Genomic DNA, 19252 nt, shown 5'->3' on the forward strand with positions numbered 1-19252 from the left:
TTTTCCAAAGATTAGGGGTGGCCGACAGGGAAACCGAGGCTTGGAGAGCTGGAGGGTGTATTCAAGTCCTTCTGAAGGGTAGGGCCCAGACAGAACAAAAACAGGGGCCTCCACCTGGATTTTTCAAACTCCCCAATTTATGCCTCTGTAATTCTGTCTCTCTCAGTCCAACAACATTCTTCCTGCCTGAAGATTCCATCTTCAGAGGGGACTTCCTGCCCCAGAGAGGGTCTAATCTGGAGACCTGGAGAAGAGGCAGGCTCCATGAGGCTGTTCTCCATTGGCCTAGCTACCTGCTCCCTCTACCTCCGTGCTCTCACCTTCCTCCCACCCCCAGCCCACAGCTATGTCTGCCCCCAGACTGTGACCTCCTCAAGGGCAGGACGTGGACTGGGGCATCGTGCATGCAGGGTGTGATGATGTTCTGGTCTGGGTGAGCCCCTCCCTTCCTGAAGTGGTTTTCCAGTGACGGGTGGAGAGTCTGGCCTCTCTGGACCTGGGCCGGGCTGGGGCTGGGGTGGTGGGTGACAGCACCTGGGTTCCTGCCCTCCTCCTTGCCCACAACTGTAATGGGCCTCAGGCTCGCTGAGTTTGTGGCTCAGAGAACATTCCCCGCTAGAACATCGGAAGGGGGCAAGTGGAGGCGCGTAGCAGGGTGACAGGTGGCAGGCGGGGCGGCTCCACTTCCTGTGGGGCGCCGGCCCTGGAGCCTGCCCCGGGGAGGTTGCACAAACCTTGCTGCGGAGGCCCCGGGGACCGCCTCTCCCGCTGGCCACTGCCTCGCTGACCCGGGGCTGCCCTCCTTGCTCTCAGTCCTGCAGCCTGGACTGAGTCCTCATCTCCGCGGGGCTGGCGAGGGGCCGGGCCGGACCGTGGGGCCCTTCCTCCCATCACTGGGCACCAGCCCTTCCTCATTTTGCCGCTGATTCTAGCCCCAAACAAAACAGGTTGAGCCCGTTTCTTCCCTCCGGCAGTCTCTGGCTTACGGCTGCCTTCGGAGGCGCTGCAGAGGGCGCCGCCGGCCGGGGAGGGGGCCCCCCGGGCCAGCCTTGCAGGGACTGGGACGGTGCGCCTGGCTCCTGGCCCTCGTTCAGCCCTGACCGTGGCAGGAGAGCAAGCTTTGCCGTGGCGGTTGCCTGAGGATGATGCCTCAGCTTCAGTTCAAAGATGCCTTTTGGGTGAGTGAAGACGGCTGTGGGTTTCAGCAAGTGGAGTGTGCCTGGGGAGGCCAGCTCAGCTGACATTTCCTCAGGGTGGTGGGTTGGGGATGTGGCTCCCAGAGGGGAGTTTTCTCATAAAAATGATGGCTGATTTTTGATCCTTTATCGTCACGGGGTGAGGGGTGTGACCTGGGCTGTTTCTGAGTTGGAAGTGGACAATGGGGGTCCTCAGTCTGGGATACTGATTCCTCTGCAAACTTCAGCAAGCAAGGGATGGATATTCTCTGGGATCCCAGGGCAGATCTTTCCTCTGGAAGACCCCCTTTCCACAGCAGGAACCTTTTAGGAGCATATGATATATGGCTGGGAACTTGATGAGGACTTGTGAGGTAAAGGAGGGAGGGTCACAGGTCTGGGGACCAGATAAACTTGAATTTGGATCTTGGCTCTGCTATTTTGAGGCTGGACAAGTCATTTTACCTCTCTGAGCTTTACCTCTCTGAGTAGAGATAATTAACAAACATACTAACTGAATGGGAGAGCTAAACAAGGGGATCTAATGTAACAAAATCCCCTGCATCTCGCTGGAGCACAATCTCTTGCCCTTACCCCACCCCTCTTCACCCTTCTTCCTTGCAGACTTTAGGGGTCCTTCAGGGAGGCAACAGGCCTGGGCAATTCCTTGTTCGCTTTCTTAAATTCAGCGCACGTGTAAATCAAGTTTTTTCCTTGAGAAATTCCAGTGCCCAGCTGGCTTGTGGGGGTGAAATTGCTGGGCCCAGGCCACACAGCCTGCAAGACCCATTTGGACCCCACTGCCTTTTTTTCCTGCTGTCTCTCAGCCTACTGCTCTGCTTCTCAAGCGCTGACTGTTCCCAGTGGCTCCCAGGGAAAAGCTGAGACCTCTCTGGTTAGAGCTGAGGAACGTGGCTGTCCTGAGGGCACCCCCTCCAGCCGCGCAGAGGACACTGGCTCTTTGCTCAGTCGGCCTGGACTCAGCCGACAGTCTGGCCTCCCGGGCCCTTTCCTGGGGCCTCCAGCCAGGAGGACGAGAGCTAACGAGCCAGGTCTTCCTTCCCTTCCGGGCTACGCTCTCCTTGGGGCCCATGGCCAGAGTCTGAGTGGCTCGCTTCCCGCCTGCTCTAACTGCACAGTAGGCAGAGGGCTGTCTCTCTGGGCCTCCATCTCCCCATCTCTACAGAGAGGGGCTGGGACCAGCCCAGAGAAGCCAAGGAAAGCAGACCTGCCTCAGCCCCTTCCAAGCGCCAGGCTGGCAGCTGGGACCCATGCGAGGGGTGGGGGGCTGCAGTGAGCAGGGGATGCACAGACTGGACAGTGAGTCACTACATCATTGCTCCAACTTGAAGTGCAAAACTGGGGAAAGGTTAGGGCTTCCCTGGTGGCTCAGATGGTAATGACTCTGCCTGCAATGCAGAAGACCCGGGTTTGATCCCTGGGTTGGGAAGATCCCCTGGAGAAGGAATTGCCAACCTACTCCAGTGTAGCCTGGTGGGCTACAGCCCATAGGGTCACAAAAGAGTCAGACATGACTGGGAGACCCACACTTTCACTTGAAAATCCAGGCATTTAGCAGCCCGTGGCGGGGCAAGCACACCCTGCCTGTATTTTAGTTCCAGGACATCTGGTCCAGCCCAGAGCCTTTGGTTCCACCTTCCCTAGGACAGAGCTGGCCCGAGGAGCAGCCCCAAGGCAGGGTCTGGGCAGGAAGGGGGGAGGTGGTACAGGAGGGAGCAGGGTGTGGCGGCAGCATTCTACCTGCGGCGGCTTCCTGTGCGGCATCCCCCCACACTGTGTGCTCGCCCCACCTCTGAGTCACCCACAAGTTCTCCTCTCCTCAGCTGCTGGCTCCGGGGGCCTGGGGTAGAGGTGCTGCTTCCCTAGGGAGGGCCAAAGCAGGGAGGGAAGGGCTGATGCCCCCGGGCTCTGAATCCTAACACGTGTCCCAGATGCTCAGCCTGGCCCAGCCCACAAGGACAACTAACCCGAGCACTAAAGATGGGTCAGGTGCTGTCCTCAGGACTATGCATCTATTGACTCATTTAAACCCAGGAAGTGGATGCTATTGTGACACCTATTGTTCACAAGAAGAGGCCGAGGCACAGAGAGCCTCAGCCACTTGCCAAAGTCACACAGCTGGGTGACACCTGGACAGTTGGCCCCATCGTCTGCTCTCACTCAGGTGCTTCACTACCTCTTTAGCCACAGCGCCCATCACTGGATCTTTGGGCCACGTTGGTGAAGGAGGGAAAAACTCAGTCCTTCCTACCTCCCAGAGAAATCAGATCCGATGGGCTCCACAGAGGTCTTCTGAACCCCAATTTACAGACAAAGCAGTAAAATGGAAAAGATACAGTGATCCAACCGCCGTGCAGGTGTTAGGGACAGGGCTCAGCCTGCCCTTCCCCCTGGCTTTCCCCCATCCCATGCCCAGGCAATACTGTTAACCACAGCTTGGGAACACACTGCCTGTAAATGGCTGGTGTGTAGTGGAAGGAAGCCCCTGAGCTAGAAGGATCGTGTCTAATACCACAGCACTCCCCTTACCTGGCAGCCTCGACCATCTGAAACACAGGTGAGAGCCAGCCCTGTTCACGGTAGCACTTCATTGTGAGCAGGGAAACAAAAGTGGTTTCTGAGGTTCTACGAGTTTGCATTAAGCTTGCATACTTTACTCATTCCAGATGCCCTATAGCTTTTAGTTAGGGCCCATGAACTCTGATTTTACCCACAGTTTTAACAAGCTCGGTCATGTGGTTTTGTTGACCTATAGATAGAGCAAATAGTAGGGATCTACATGGAATCTGATTGATTAAATATTGGTGGGCCTGACCTGTTAGACCTGTTAGGGACAACAGAGGATGAGATGATTGAATGGCATCACTGACTTGATGGACATGAGTTTGAGTAAGCTCCGGGAGTTGGTGATGGGCAGGGAAGCCTGACATGCTGCAGCCCATGGGATTGCAAGGAGTCGGACACGACTGAGCGACTGAACTGATACTGACCTGTTAGAGACAGTTTCACAGATAGCTGGTAGCCTGATAGTAAGAGAGGAGACAAAAACTTATAAAAAGCAGACACAGTGGTTAGAAGTGGTAGAGTTGACCAGTCCTGTCCCTCAGTAGGCCTGTATTTGCCATCTTGTCAGTGTGACCATGCAGTATTTATTTATAGCCTCCTTCTATCTGCAGCCTCACGTTCAGATGCAGGCTTCTGTGGGAGTGAGGCTGGGGTGGGCTAGCCACAGGGGAGGGAAAGGATCATTTGATTTCTGTTAATACACACACAGTGATAAAGAAGATCACAGTTTTGCAGGAAGTTTGTAACTGAGCCTCAGAACAGGGGGCTGTCGGAAAGAAAGCTAAGGATAAGAGTACCAGGTGCCCGAGCTGACAGGGCCTTAGAGCTCCTGGAACCTGACTCAACACCGGGCAGAGGGGCAGAGAATCCCAGAGAATTTGCGGGATTACCACTCCTTTTCCCAGTATACACAGCTTTCCTTGCAGGGGCTCTGCTCCCAGCAGCAGCCAAAGTGTATTGCAAGAAACACCTGTCTGCATCCTCAGCAAAGGGCTGGTGAGTGGGCTGTGTGTTTGGTCAATGTTAATAGAATAAGTGGACGAACAGTAAGGGCCTCCACAGTCCTACTGCCTTCCTGAACCCACCTTCTCCTTCATTTTGCTTTAGTTACATTCAACAGATATTTGTTGAGAAGTGTTCTCTACTAGGTAGTCTAAGCTGGGCCCTCCGATCCTCATCCCCCATCCAAACAGCTGAATGAGACTGTCAGATTACCTTTCCCTAGAAGAAGTCAGGAGAAGGCAATGGCACCCCACTCCAGTACTCTTGCCTGGAAAATCCCATGGACGGAGGAGCCTGGTAGGCTGCGGTCCATGAGGTCGCTAAGAGTCAGGCACGACTGAGTGACTTCACTTTCACTTTTCACTTTCATGCATTGGAGAAGGAAATGGCAACCCACTCCAGTGTTCTTGCCTGGAGAATCCCAGGGACAGAGGAGCCTGATGGGCTGCCGTCTATGGGGTCACACAGAGTCGCACACGACTGAAGCAACCTAGCAGCAGCAGAAGTCAGGATCGACTTCTGGAGTCTAGAGTTCTTTGATAATGGACCAGGCACAGGGAGCACCCAGAGCACTGCTCTGAGCTGCACTTTTCCCTCCTGCCCTCTCATTGCCTCCCAGACCTATACATCCAACCGCCTTTGCAAAGAAGTCACAGGATATTGTTTTAAGAAGGAAAATCTAGTTCTGGACCAGGTTTTATTAAGACCCACATCCTGTCTTTTTCGGGGTTGTTAAAAGGAAAAGTAATGGCCACATATACTCCTTCTCATGCCTTGCTCTTCCCACCATCATGGCTTTGGGCGGAAACCATCAAAGGGGACCGAGAAACCAGGCCTGAACTTTTCCCTCTGACTTGAGGTTACATTTCTCCCTTTTGAGGCTGGGCTCCAGCTTCATTTGGAAACGCTAAGTGAGGAGGTGCTGAGCTCCGCAACAGAGGACAGAGGAGGTACCACTTCCTTCGGTGGGGGAATGACTCACCAAGGATGCGTGGTCTAGGGGCTGGGGGAGAGGCCTGAGGCCCCATTTGTCTGATCAGCTACTGTGGCCTCTTCCCCTCTCCGGTTCTGAGACTCTGAGGTTCCCTACTGAGGAGGAGAGTGTGGGGGGACAATCCTCTTCTCGACATAATTTTATCTTGAACGTGCGTGGGCCTGGGTGTGATTTCCTTATCTTCAAAACACCATTGTTAGTGACTGTACAGTCCTCCAATTTGTGGATTTGGTGGACATGCTGTGAATCCCATGGACAGAGGAGTCTACAGTCCATAGGGTCACAAAGAGTCAGACATGACTAAGTGACTTAGCACACACACATGTGATTTATTTATACAGTCCCCTGTTGGACATTTGGATTCAGTTCAGTTCAGTTGCTCAGTGGTGTCCAACTTTTTGCAACCCCATGGACTACAGCATGCCAGGCTTCCCTGTCCTTCACCAACTCCAGAAACTTGCTCAAACTCATGTCCATTGAGTCAGTGATGCTGCCAACCATCTCATCCTCTGTCGTTTCCTCCTCCTGCCCTCAATCTTTCCCAGCACCAGGGTCTTTTCCAGTGAGTCAGTTCTTCACATCAGGTGGCCAAAGTACTGGCGCTTCAGCATCAGTCCTTCCAACGAATATTCAGGACTAATTTCCTTAGGATGGACTGGTTGGATCTCCTTGCAGTCCAAGGGATTCTCAAGAGTCTTCTCCAACACCACAGTTCAAAAGCATCAACTCTTTGGCACTCAGCTTTCTTTATGGTCCAACTCTCACATCTATACATGACCACCGGAAAAACTGTAGCTTTGACTATACAGACCTTTGTCTTCAAAGTTATTTCTCTGCTTTTTAATATGCTGTCTTAAAAAACAACAGAAATTATTGCCAACTATTTAGCATTCTGGGTCGATCTTTGTGTATCAAGATTTTGCACTTGACGACCACTTCTTGCAAGTTTCCCACATGAGGAGACATTCCTGGGTGGGAGGGTGTGGCCAGTTCTCAGGCATTTGGCACTAGCAGCCACTTGGGGACCCCTCATAGTCCTCTGGCTGGGCAGGAAACTTTTCATCTAGGAAAGAGGGATCAGAGTGGCCTGGAAGGGGCTCTGCTGGGAATCAAAGCCCACTCAGGCTTTGTGGATGGACTTGCAGCAGGGCAGGGCCCTGTGGCCTTGAAGGCCGAGGAGGCCAGTGGCTGAGGAGGGGGTTCTCCTGAGCAGGAGGGGATGGTAGAGGCAGGAGGTGGGAGAGGGGGGCCCCTGGCTGGCCTTCCTTTGCTGCCACCTACTGCCCTCCCTGTGCCTTCCTGGCCGTGGCTATTGAAAAGGATGAGAACAGACTCTTTCTGTGCTGGTTGCAGAGCTCCTTGAGGCATGGTGTTCTGTGTAAAAAGCACAGAGCCAAGTGATGTGTCTTGTATGCAACCCATTGTGAAAAGTGGGGGGAAATAAGCATGAGTGTTGGCATAGGCTTGTACTAGGGCTTCCCTGATGGCTCAGACGGTAAAGAATTCGCCTGTAATGGAGGAGACCTGGGTTCGATCCCTGAATCGGGAAGATCCCCTGGAGAAGGGATTGGCTACCCACTCCAGTATTCCTGCCTGGAGAATCCCATGGACAGAGGAGCCTGGCAGGCTACAGTCCAGGGGCTTGCAAAGAGTCAAACAAAACTGAAGTGACTTAGCACACATGCATGGGCTTGTATTAACAATGAGAATCTCGGGAAAGACACACAGAGAGCTAATTAAAGTGATGGCCTTTTGGGGGAAGTGAAAGAAGAAAGATTGATGGGTTTCAGGGCTGGGTGGCATTGAATATTCTATGTACTTTTCTATAGCGTTTGATTGTTGAACCATGTAAATATATTACCCAATGAAAATTACATTACACAATTAAAAATGAAAAAGAAGATGTTTATTTCCTGTTCTGTGAAAATTCTTTTTTCTCTGAGTCCCAGATACGTCTTTCTCAGGGGAGAGGCGGCTGTTCCTGGTTGTTGTTCAGCATCCCTTATTCACCAGGCCCTGTGACATATGTGTCCCCAAATCCACCTTGCAGGGAAGGACTTGCCAATGGCCTCCCATGTCCAGAACGGAGACACAGGGAGGTCAAGTGCCGAGTTCATGGTCATACAACCCAGGCAGAGCAGGGACACCCCTTAGCTCTGTCGGACCCTATTGCATTCTGCCCCTAAATCCAAGGAGGACTGGTGAGTTCTTGGTTCAATTATAATTCCTAAAGGATTAAAGGGTGGCTCCCTATTCAGTAACATTGGTTTCCATGGTTTTGGAAGTAAGGTTGATCTCTCTCACCATAATTTTCTGCAAATGATCACAGATTACATATGCCATTAAAAGGAAAATGTTTAAAAAACAAAACTAAGCAATTCCTGTTTTCAAGCTGAGATGGTGTTTTTAGGTGACATTTGTGGTTCAGTAGCGTGAACTCTTCCATATACTCTGTGCACACTTTGTGGTGTGTGTGCCCCCAGGAACCCAAGAACTTGGTTCTTCCACACCCACTCCATAGGATGCGGTCGACCGTCTGATGCAGCCGGTGACTGCAGAGCTTCAAGGTCGCGTTTGCCCCACTTTTGTGATGCCTGCAGGTATTCCCCTGTAGCGTTTCCTGGCTGCTCTGTCCTGGGTCAAGAACGTAAGCCACACCTTCGATTTTATTCTTAGTGGAAAACAAGATCTGCTTCTCAAGGTCCTCCTTGTTGTCCAGTTCCCAGGAACTCAGGGACTTTGGCTGGCTTCTCCCGGTACCTCCACACAGCCAGGGTTGCTAGCCCCTGGGATGGAGAGGGAGGGCCCTGCTTGGGCCTGGAAAGGTGGGGGAGGACTTGGGAGCTGGTGGGAGGGCAAAGGTGGAAGGCCTGGCATGGGTAAAGGTGTGGAGGGGGAGCGGGTGCAGTGGGTTTGTAAGACGGGTTTTCTGGCCCAGAGGATTGCATAGGGTGACTGTAGGAAGGGAAGACCCCGGCTGGGCTTTAAAAGCTCTTGACCAGCCTTGAGTGGAGGCAGAGAGCCTTTCTTCCTTTCTTCACCCTCTCCAGTGACGGATGTTTCCTCTCATGCAAAAAAGCTTGGAGGCTGTGGGCTGTGGTTAGGATGCCTGTCTGCCTCAGCTAGAGCCTGTCTGACGCTGCAAACGAAACGATGGAGGGAACTAGTTGCGGAAATCGAAACTGCCTCACTTCTAGTAAGAGAGAGTGGTACCCGGTGCCCTGGGGGCTGCCCACGCTAGCTAGGGCATCCTGCTGGACTAGCTCCGGAAGGCCCCCCCCCTCGCGGGCTTAGTCACACTCTCTATGCCCCAGGCTCAGAATGGGGACAGGCCTCTTTGAAGCTTCCCCCCTCACTTGCTGAGGGGGAACTTGGAGAATCCTTTCTCCTTTCTGAACTTCAGTTTCCTCATCTGTAGGATATTAGAGTGATTCTCAACTGAGATAAAGGCTTTGAGGATGGAGACACTAAGCACAGTCCTCAGGGGACCACGTGCTGCTGCTCAGCATTGGGAGCTAGTAGACCAGGAAGAGATCCCAAGGGATCCTGACTTTTAACTGGATAGGCACCTACAGCGTGAGCCTCATATGTAGGTCTTCCTAATCTCAGGATGCCTCCCCAACTCTGTTCACCACTGGATACTAAATTCCACCATTTGACAGTCATTCCTGTGGCTTCAGGTAACAAGATGCAATAGCCCCATGAGGCTGGTATTCTTATTCCTGCTTTATAGAGAGAAAACCATGGCTTATAGAGGGGATGTGGGCCTGGGGGTGCCACCCAGATGGACGTTGGGGCTGCTGGGCTAGGCTTGGCTGCTACCTTCCCCGGTCAGGTCAGAGCGCCCTTGACATTAGCAAGAGTGTGTGGTGGTTTGCTGAGACCTGACACCCTGAGCAATGGATAACAGAAGCAGGCCAGTGAGTGACAGGCCCTTCCCTGGTGTTGACAGGCCACCCACTATTGGGCAACAGGAAGTATCTGCTGCTGCTTCAGAGACTAGCAGCCAGGGTGGGGATGGGGCAGCCAGATGGGATCAGGGTTCCCAACTGCGGAAATAGAAAAGCAGAAGCTAAGCCATACTGGAGAGAAAAAGAAGGGGTGATGGGCTGAGTCAGGAGGGTGCTTGACCTATTCAGGGGACAAGGAGGCCTATGCTGCTGGGGCAGAGTGATGGAGGTGAAGAGTGGTTGGAGATAAGATCAGAAATGTGACAGGGGTCACAAACCCCAATGCCCAGTCGCAGCTCCAGGTCAATTACACACAAATTTCAGGGCGGAGGAGCAGTAGTTTTCAAAGTTCTCCATTGGTGTTGAGAACTGTGGTTTTTCTGCTACATGGCCATTGCTGACAATGAGCATACATCTGGCATTTACCATTTATGTGACCTCATTTGACTCACTTGTGAATTAGTAGAGGATAGAGGGGATTTTTTTTAACCTTATACAATTACTTTTTTGTGGCCAATGTCAATATACATAACAGATAATTTACCATTTTAATCATTTTTAAGTGTGCAATTAAGTGGCATCTGTACTCTCATAATGTTCTACCAACCATCACTACTAATTCCAAAACTTTTTCATCATTTCAAACAGAAATTCTATACCCCTTAAATAATAACTCCTTATCTTGCTCCTCTCATCTCCTACTCTACTTTCTGTCTCTATGAACTTGCCATGCTAGGGACCATGTATAAGTAGAATCAGGAGTATTTGTCCTGCTTCACTTAGCATAGTGTCTTTAAGGGTCATCCATGTTTTAGCATGTATCAGAACTTCATTCCTTTTAATGGCTGAAAAATATTCCATGCTACGTGTATACCTCATTTTGTTTATCTATTCATCTGTTATTGGGCACTTGGGTTTTTATCTCATTTCATATATTATGAAAAATGTCGCTATGAACATGGATGTACTAATCACTTCTTGGCAAATAGACGGAGAAACAGTGGAAACAGTGGCTGACTTTTATTTTTCTGGGCTCCAAAATCACTGCAGATGGTGACTGCAGACATGAAATTAAAAGACACTTACTCCTTGGAAGGAAAGTTATGACCAACCTAGACAGCATATTAAAAAGCAGAAACATTACTTTGTCAACAAAGGTCCATCTGGTCAAGGCTATGGTTTTTCCAGTGGTCATGTATGGATGTGAGAGTTGGACTGTGAAGAAAGCTGAGCGCCAAAGAATTGATGCTTTTGAACTGTGGTGTTGGAGAAGACTCTTGAGAGTCCCTTGGACTGCAAGGAGATCCAACCAGTCCATCCTAAAGGAGATCAGTCCTGGGTGTTCTTTGGAAGGACTGATGCTAAAGCTGAAACTCCAGTACTTTGGCTACCTGATGTGAAGAGCTGACTCATCTGAAAAGACCCTGATGCTGGAAAAGACTGAGGGCAGGAGGAGAAGGGGATGACAGAGGAAAAGATGGTTGGATGGCATCACCGACTCAATGGACATGGGTTTGAGTGGACTCCGGAAGTTGGTGATGGACAGGAAGGCCTGGCATGCTGCGGTTCACGGGGTCACAGAATTGGACGTGACTGAGCAACTGAACTGAATACTGGTTTGAATTCCTGCTTTCAGTTCTTTTGGGTATAAAACTAGGAATGGTGTTGCTGGATCATAAGTAATCCTATGTTTAACATGCTGAGTAACTGCTAAGCTATCAATATTTTCCCCAGAAGCTGCTCCATTTACATTCCATCAACAATGCACAAGCGTTCCAATTTCTCCTCATCTTCACCAGGGCTTGTTATTTCCTGTGTCTTTTCCCCAATCATAGGCATCCCAGTAGGCATGAAGTGGTATTTCATTTTTTTGTTTTTTAACTTTGGCTCTTTTATTTATTTATTTGCCTATCTTTGCGACATGTGTGATCTTAGTTGCCTGACCAGGGATCAAACCTGGGCCTGCTGCAGTGGAAGTGTAGACCCTTAACCACGGGTCAGGTAGAGAAGTCCCTCACTGGTGTTTTGATTCCTATTTCCCAGTGACTAGTGATGTTGAGCATATTTTTACACATTTATTGACAGTTTGTTTATCTTCCTTAGAGAAATGTCTATTCAAGTCCTTTGCCTACTTTTGAATTGGGTTATCTTTTTGTGGTTCAGTTTTTAAAGTTCTTTATATAGTCTGGATAGTAATTAAGTATGATTTGCAAATATTTCTCCTAATTTGTGGATTGTCTTTTCACTCTCTTGATACTGTCTTTTAACGAAAAAAAGTTTTTTGTTTTGATAAAGTCTAATTTATTTTTTCTTTTATTGACTGTTCTTTTGGTATCATATGCAAGAAATCATTGTTCAATTCAATGTCTTGAAACTTTCCCCCTATTTCCTGTTCAGAGTTTTATAGTTTTAGCTCTTACATTTAGGTCATTTATCCATTTTAAGTTAGTTTTTGTATATGGTGTTAAGTAAGTGTCCAACTTCATGCCTTTGCATGTGAATATCCATTTCCCCATCACCTTTGGTTGAAAGGATGGTCTTTTCCACGTTGAATGGTCTTATCCTTGTTGAAACTCAGTTGACCGTATATGTGAGTGCTTATCTCTAGCTTTCTATTTCATTCCATTGGTCTGTAAGTCTGTCCTTACGACAAAACCACACTATTCTAATTCCGATAGCTTTGTAGTGAGTTTTGAAATTAGAAAGTGTGAGTCTTCCAACTTTGTTCTTTTTTTTAATGTTGTTGGCTATTAAGGTCCTGCGTTAAGGTGTTTTTTTTAATTTTTAATTAAAAAAATACAGTTGATTTACAATGTTGCTTTAAAGTATACAAAAAAGTGGTTCAGTTATACATATTTTATATATGTATATATATACATTCTTTTCAGATTCTTTTCCCTTAAGATTATATAAAATATTGAGTGTCGTTCCCTGTGATATACAGTAGCCCCTGGTTGGTTATCTATTTTATATATAGTAGTATCCCTGGTGGCTAAGATGGTAAAGAATCTACCTACAAAGTGGGAGACCTAGGTTTGGTCCCTAGGTCTGGAAGAGCCCCTGGAGGAGGGCATGGCAACCAACTCCAGTATTCTGCCTAGAGAATCCCATGGACAGAGGAGCCTGGCAGGCTACAATCCATGGGGCCATGAAGAGTTGGACACGACTGACCACTAACAGTTTCTCTTTTGCAGCTTCCCTGGTAGCTCAGCTGGTAAAGAATCCGCCTGCAATGCAGGAGATCCCAGTTCGATTCCTGGGTCAGAAAGATTCCCTGGAGAAGAGATAGGCTACCCACTCCAGAATTCTAGTATAAATCTGTGTCTCTATTCCTGCCCTGTAAATAGGTTCATCAGTATCACTGGGGCTTCCCAGGTGGCCTGGGAAAGCCTCATGGTAAAGAGCCCCCTCTGCCAATGCAGGAGACACAAGAGACACAGGTTTGATCTCTGGGTCAGGAAGATCCCCTAGAGGAGGGCATGGCAACCCACTCCAATATTCTTGCCTGAAGAATCCCATGGACAGAGGAGCCTGGGGGGCTATGGTCCATGGGGTCGCAAAGAGTCAGACATGACTGAGTGACTTAGCAGAGCACACTGCTGCTGCTAAGTCACTTCAGTCGTGTCTGACTCTGTGTGACCCCATAGACGGCAGCCCACTAGGCTCCCCCGTCCTTGGGATTCTCCAGGCAAAAATGCTGGAGTGGGTTGCCATTTCCTTCTCCAGTGGATGAAAGTGAGAAGTGAAAGTGAAGTCGCTGAGTCGTGTCCAACTCTTAGCGACCCCATGGACTGCAGCCTACCAGGCTCCTCCATCCATGGGATTTTCCAGGCAGGAGTACTGGAGTGGGGTGCCACTGCCACAGGTATCTGCTAATCCCAAACTCCTAGCGTATCCCTCCCTGCTTTTCCCCTTAAGTAACCATAGTTTGTTTTCTGCCTGTGGATCTAGTTCTGTTTTATAAATAAGTTCATTTTTTTTTTTTTTAGATTCCACATTTCAGCGATGTCATACGATATTTGTCTTTCTCTGTTTGGCTTATTTCACTTAGTATGATAATCTCTAGGTCCATCCATGTTGCTACAAATGGTATGATTTCATTTTTATGGCTGAATAGTATTTCTCTGAATATATGTACCACATCTTCTTCATCCATTCATCTGTTGATGAACATTTAGGTTGCTTCCATGTCTTGGCTATTGTGAACAGTATAGGAATGAACAATGGGATGAAAGAATATTTTTGAATGATGCTTTTCTCTGCATATATACCCAGGAATGGGATTGCAGGATCATATGGTAGCTCTAGTTTTAGTTTGTTAAGGACCCTCTGTACTGTTCTGCATAGTAGCTGTACCAGTTTACAGTCCCACCAACAGTGTTGGAGGGTTCCTTTTTCTCTACACTTGAGGTGTTTTTATGGGTGAAGAAACTGAAGTTTGAACATTTTTGAGGTGGTGCTAGTGGTAAAGAACCTGCCTGCCATTGCAGGAGACACAAGGGACTTGAGAGACTTGAGTTCAATACCTGGGTCAGGAAGATCGCTTGGAGGAGAGCATGGCAACCCAGTCTAGTATACTTGCCTGAAGAATCCCCATGGACAGAAGAGCCCTGGCAGGCTACGGTCCATGGGGTTGCAAAGAGCTGGGCATGACTGAAGTGATTTAGCACGCGCACATAAGGTTGCCACCAGTCTATGACAACCCCCCTCTAACTCTCCCAAGCCTGGACATACGTGGAGAGACACCATCCTTTGAGAGAATCCCCTTGGGATGGTGGGCTCCTCCTTAGAGTTGCCCTACCTTTGGCCCCTGGGAAGGCCCATGACTTCTGAGCTTCCTTGAGTCCCCACCAGCTTTCATTCTTCAAGCACAATTGTCCCATAGGCTGGGGTCACCTACTTCTTCAGTGGACCATGAGAAAGCCTTGAGGGAACTGATGTCCACCTTGGCCTTGGCCTGCTTAGACCCGAGAGGCCTTTGAAAATCAGGATTTCTGATCCTCAACTTCCCAACTGGCAGCCACTGAAGCAAAAGAAGTCCCCTTCTTTGTCACCTCTTGAATGTTTCCCCTTCATTTGGACCAGCTCTGAGACCACTCTCCCAGGCCTGGGAACCCCAGACTGCAGGTGGTAGGAAGGTCAGCTGGGGTCAGTCCACGCAAACAGGGTGAGGTGGTAGGCAGGGGATCAACAGAGACGTCTGGATCAGTGTCCGTGGAGCTGTCATGAAAACTGCACTTGTGGGGCATGAAGGTCTGCACAGCACGAGGATCTGCGCTACTGGAAGGCAGCACAGTAGGTGCTGAGCTGGCGTCTGCACTTGTTCTCACTCTGACCCAGATGAGGATGCAAATTGATGCTGGAGCCAAAGGAACAGTGTGGCTGATTCCAGGGTCAGGGGAAGACCAGCAGATAAAACTAGGCCTCAGGGCAGGGCAGGAGCTGCTGAGCCATTGCTGGAATTTTATTTTCAGATGCAGACCACCCCTAAGCCTAGAAGGGCTGCAGGTTCAGCGAGGGGAGGAGTTTGCACTCCAGGACCCAGTGGCCTTGGTTTGAGTCCTACCAACATGTTTGGTGCAATGCAGGAGACACAGGAGACAGAGGATCGATCCCTGGGTCAGGAAGATCCCTTGGAGGAGGAAATGGCAACCTACTCTGGTATTCTTGCCTGGAGAATCTCATGGACAGAGACACCTGGTGGGCTCCCGTCCATGGGGTCGAGAAGAGTCGAACATGACTGAGCGACTAAACACACACCAACAACGTGTGGGTGCAAGTGATGCTGGGAGGGAACGTTAAGCAGCGACGGTCCCAGAGAGGACAGGCTTGCCTCAGGCAGCCCCAGAGCCCCAGGCCCCCAGAGGCGGCATCTTGCTCCACTTAAAGATCTGCTTTCCCTCAGTGCTGCTCTACGCCTGATACCCGCTGGCTGTGCTGGCCAGGCTAAAGCAATTCCCAGTCTCTAATGCAGAACCCGAAGACGGTGGCAGGTGCCATCTTTGTCTCTCACACTGCCTTTAGCACTGAGCGGGCTGCTTGGACTCCATTGCCCTCATGGTTGAGTCCCTCCACCCTCTCAGTTTCTGGCTCCTTGTCTGTATTAAATCTATCACTGTGGTTAAAAGACAGATGTGGTCAAATGAATGTTAATGACCTAATAAAGGCAGGAGCCCCACGTGCAGACCCCCAGCAGGTACAGGAGACCCAGAAAGCCCCTGGGCTTGGAGGGTGTTGCAACCAGAGCCCAAGGGTCAGCTCTGAGGTCCAGAACCTGCCAAGGGCAGCAGAGGAGGCTGAGGGGCCTTCTGCAGGGGCTGCCAGGGGTCTCTTCCTGCCTTTGGGGAGAGGTGTGAGGAGTGGGCCCACCTCTGTCTTGAGGAAGTCTTGAACCCAGAAGAATCTGCCAGTTCTCACCCTGCAGCAGTTTATACCACCAAGCAAGACACCCCGCCTTGGCCCCGTGAGCATCGGAGTCCAAGTGTTCATTCCGCTTTACAGATGAAAAACCTGAGGCTGAGAGACAGGAAGCAACCAGTCGAGATAAGTGTCACAGCTAGGACTCAAACCCAGCTCTCCTCTTTTATTTCCTTTCTTGGTTTACTTTCACTTAATATATACTGATCACCATGGCCACCCTTTTCCAGGAGCTCATTAAGTGTCAGGATGACCTTTGTTGGGCTCCTACGTATATTATTTCATTTAGTCCTCAGGGCCCCTGGGAGGAGGGCAGTGTGTTCACAGTCATTTTATAGAGGAGGGAATCTGTGCACGGGAGGTTAAGTAACTTGCCCAAGTTCACATTGTCTGTAAGCATGGGCTTGGCCAGGACCAGAACCCGGTACCTGGACTCTTTCCACACCCCCTGCCTGAACTTCTTCTTGATAAGGGGGTGCACCCATGGGCCATGGCAGGTATATGTGGTGTGGAAGGGGTGATGCTTGGGGAAAGGGACAAGTAGAAACACAGCCTTGGCTATTGGTGCTGGCCCCCAGTTCCTGGCTGGTCACTCACAAGCTGGAGCCTGTGCAGCAAGGAGCCATGGGGCTGGCTCTGCACAGGGTGTGGTCACTGCCTGTCCTTGCTTATGGGTCAGTGTCTCCTCTGGGGCTTAGTGTTTGTGGTGGCTCAGTAACCTCCATCCACCTTCCCCACCTACCCTCAGCCCTGGCCTGACACCTGCCTCCTGCCCACCTACAGAGGAGCTGTGTGACCGGGGCCAGCCACTCATCTTCCGTGCGTCCGTGTGTGCTCAGTCACTTCAGTCGTGTCTGACTCTCTGCAACCCCATGGACTGTAGCCCACCAGGCTCCTCTGCCCATGGGGATTCTCCAGGCAAGAATGCAGGAGTGGGTTGGCATGCCCTCCTCTGGGGGATCTTCCGGACCCAGGGATCGAACCCACGGCTCCTGCACTGTAGGCGGCTGCTGAGCCTCAGTTGTCACCTGTGACGTGGGGCAATCAGGGTACAGCCCTGACACTGCAGGCTTCTCTGAGAATTAGAGGCATAGAGGGCATGGGCTTCTACCGCTCCACATGCCACCCGCCCTGCTCCCTACTCCTGACCTGGGAACTTGGCCCTGGTTCCCGTTACTTTCTGGGAGGGTCCCACCGCTGGCTCTGCCTGACTCGGGGCTCTCCCCGAGCTGGTCTCAGGCCACCTCTTCAGACACCTGCCCTGGCCCTTCAGCCCCCTCGCTGCTCACAGCTCTGAGCATCAGGCTTCCAGTCTCCTGAACCCAAGGGGCTCAATGCCACCTCCAGGCCTCTGCCCAGACTTGTGTTCCCTTCCTGCCCTGTCCCTTGTGCTAACTTCTGCCCATTTTGGTTTCTTAACGCAGGAGGAAGACGTGGGGGATTGAGCTGGGCCTTTAAGAATGGAGGGGAAGTGAGCAGTGCTTCACAGGATGGGGGAAGGGGAGCGCGTAGAGGAGGCCCTTCCTTCCTGATGTTGGAGGAGGCCTACTTGAAACAACAAAGTCACAAAGTAGGAAGCCAGCACGCCCACACAATTGGTGTTGAAGTCGGGACAAGTTATATAACCTCTCTCATCCTCAAATCCTCCCAGGGTCTGTGTTACTGAGATGAGGCCCCAGGTTGGCACAGGAGGTCCCTTTCTGGTACTTGTGCTATTCCCCGGCCTCCAAACTCTGCAATGTGGGATTCCTAGGAGCCCCTGAACATTCACAGGCCTCTAACAGCTCCACTCTCCCCCTCACCCAAGGCTGCAGGAAACAACCCCAGGTCTCCGGGTTCTCCAAAGCTTGTGGCCCAGCTGGGCCCCAGGTCAAGGGCCTGGACATCTCAGGGACCATGCAACGGGGCTGCTTGGGTGAAGAGGCCTCAGCCCAGGGCTCAGTGGAGATCTAGAGCCCTCTGGAAACTCATTTCTAATCCCAAGCCCCAGATTAGCTCATTTAACCACGTTCAATGTGCTTTGTTCCTTAAGAGTCTACTGCTTTCTTGGCTCTCTCCCTTTGACACCTATCCTGAGCCATCTTAGAAAAGCCATAAGTCACCCCACATTTGCCTGCTTACAGATGGACCCCTCCAGTCTTTAAGTCAGGGGACATCCAGACTCAGAACACCTAGTAGGACACATCATCTGAGGCTTGAATCCTCTCTGCAGAATCCCTAACCTGCTTACCAGATCCTAGCTACGGGGCACTCTCAACCCAGCAAAGCGACTTACCTGTGCTCCATATTTGGGGCCACATGGGCTCTTGGAAAGTCCTTCTTTGTACCGATCTGGAGTTGGCCTCCCTGTCTACTTCCCTGTGAGTCCTGGCTGAGGCTCTGGGGACACCAAACACAGATGCTCCCTCTTTCGCTGAAGGCTCCACTGCTGCTAAGTTGCTTCAGTTGTGTCCGATTCTGTGCGACCCCATAGACGGCAGCCCACCAGGCTCCCCCGTCCCTGGGATTCTCCAGGCAAGAACACTGGAGTGGGGTGCCATTTCCTTCTCCAGTGCATGAAAGTGAAAAGTGAAAGTGAAGTCACTCAGTCGTGTCCAACTCTTAGAGACCCCATGGACTGCAGCCTACCAGGCTCCTCCATCCATGGGATTTTCCAGGCAGGAGTACTGGAGTGGGGTGCCATTGCCTACTCCTGAAGGCCCTACAAAGGCCTACAAATGATCACATTTCTTACTAGCTCCTCAAGGGCTGAGGCCTGGTACCCAGCCCTCTGTACCCAGCTCTCCTCCTGGGATTCTCTGGGTAAACATCCAGCTTGCTCACTGAAGTCTCTGGTTCATCAGTTCATCCATCCATCCATCTATCCACCCATTCATCCATCCATCCACCCATTCATCCAAGCCATACCTGAGTATCTGTTCTTTGCCGTCTCTCAGTTTAGCAATCAATAATGGTAGAGACGAGACCTACTGTAGGGTACTAGCTGTGGGGCAGTGGAAAAATCCTGGCTGCTATTCATTGACTTATCTTCTCTGAGACTCAGTTTCTTTATCTGTACAATGGGGTAGTAACATGTTGTATGAAGTAGAGGGGACAGGTCTGTCTGGCTTAATTAAGGTGCTGGGTAA

General features: G+C 50.7%; 1 protein-coding gene across 3 annotated transcripts in view; it reads left to right on the forward strand.

Annotated features, from left to right (window-relative positions):
- Positions 1-514: 514 nt before the first annotated feature.
- PSTPIP1 (proline-serine-threonine phosphatase interacting protein 1) overlaps positions 515-19252 on the forward strand; it is a 44631-nt gene continuing 25893 nt past the window's right edge. Inside the window, exon 1 of one of the 3 annotated variants that reach the window (XM_024981742.2) lies at positions 515-1178. In XM_024981742.2, the coding sequence (XP_024837510.1) occupies positions 1143-1178 (36 nt within the window). In that variant the 5' untranslated portion in view covers positions 515-1142. The remainder of the gene's footprint in view (positions 1179-19252) is intronic. The other 2 variants (XM_024981739.2, NM_001193040.1) reach the window with 2 other exon arrangements.

The sequence above is a fragment of the Bos taurus genome, chromosome 21 (assembly GCF_002263795.3).
Source record: "Bos taurus isolate L1 Dominette 01449 registration number 42190680 breed Hereford chromosome 21, ARS-UCD2.0, whole genome shotgun sequence".
NCBI classification, from domain to species: domain Eukaryota; kingdom Metazoa; phylum Chordata; class Mammalia; order Artiodactyla; family Bovidae; genus Bos; species Bos taurus.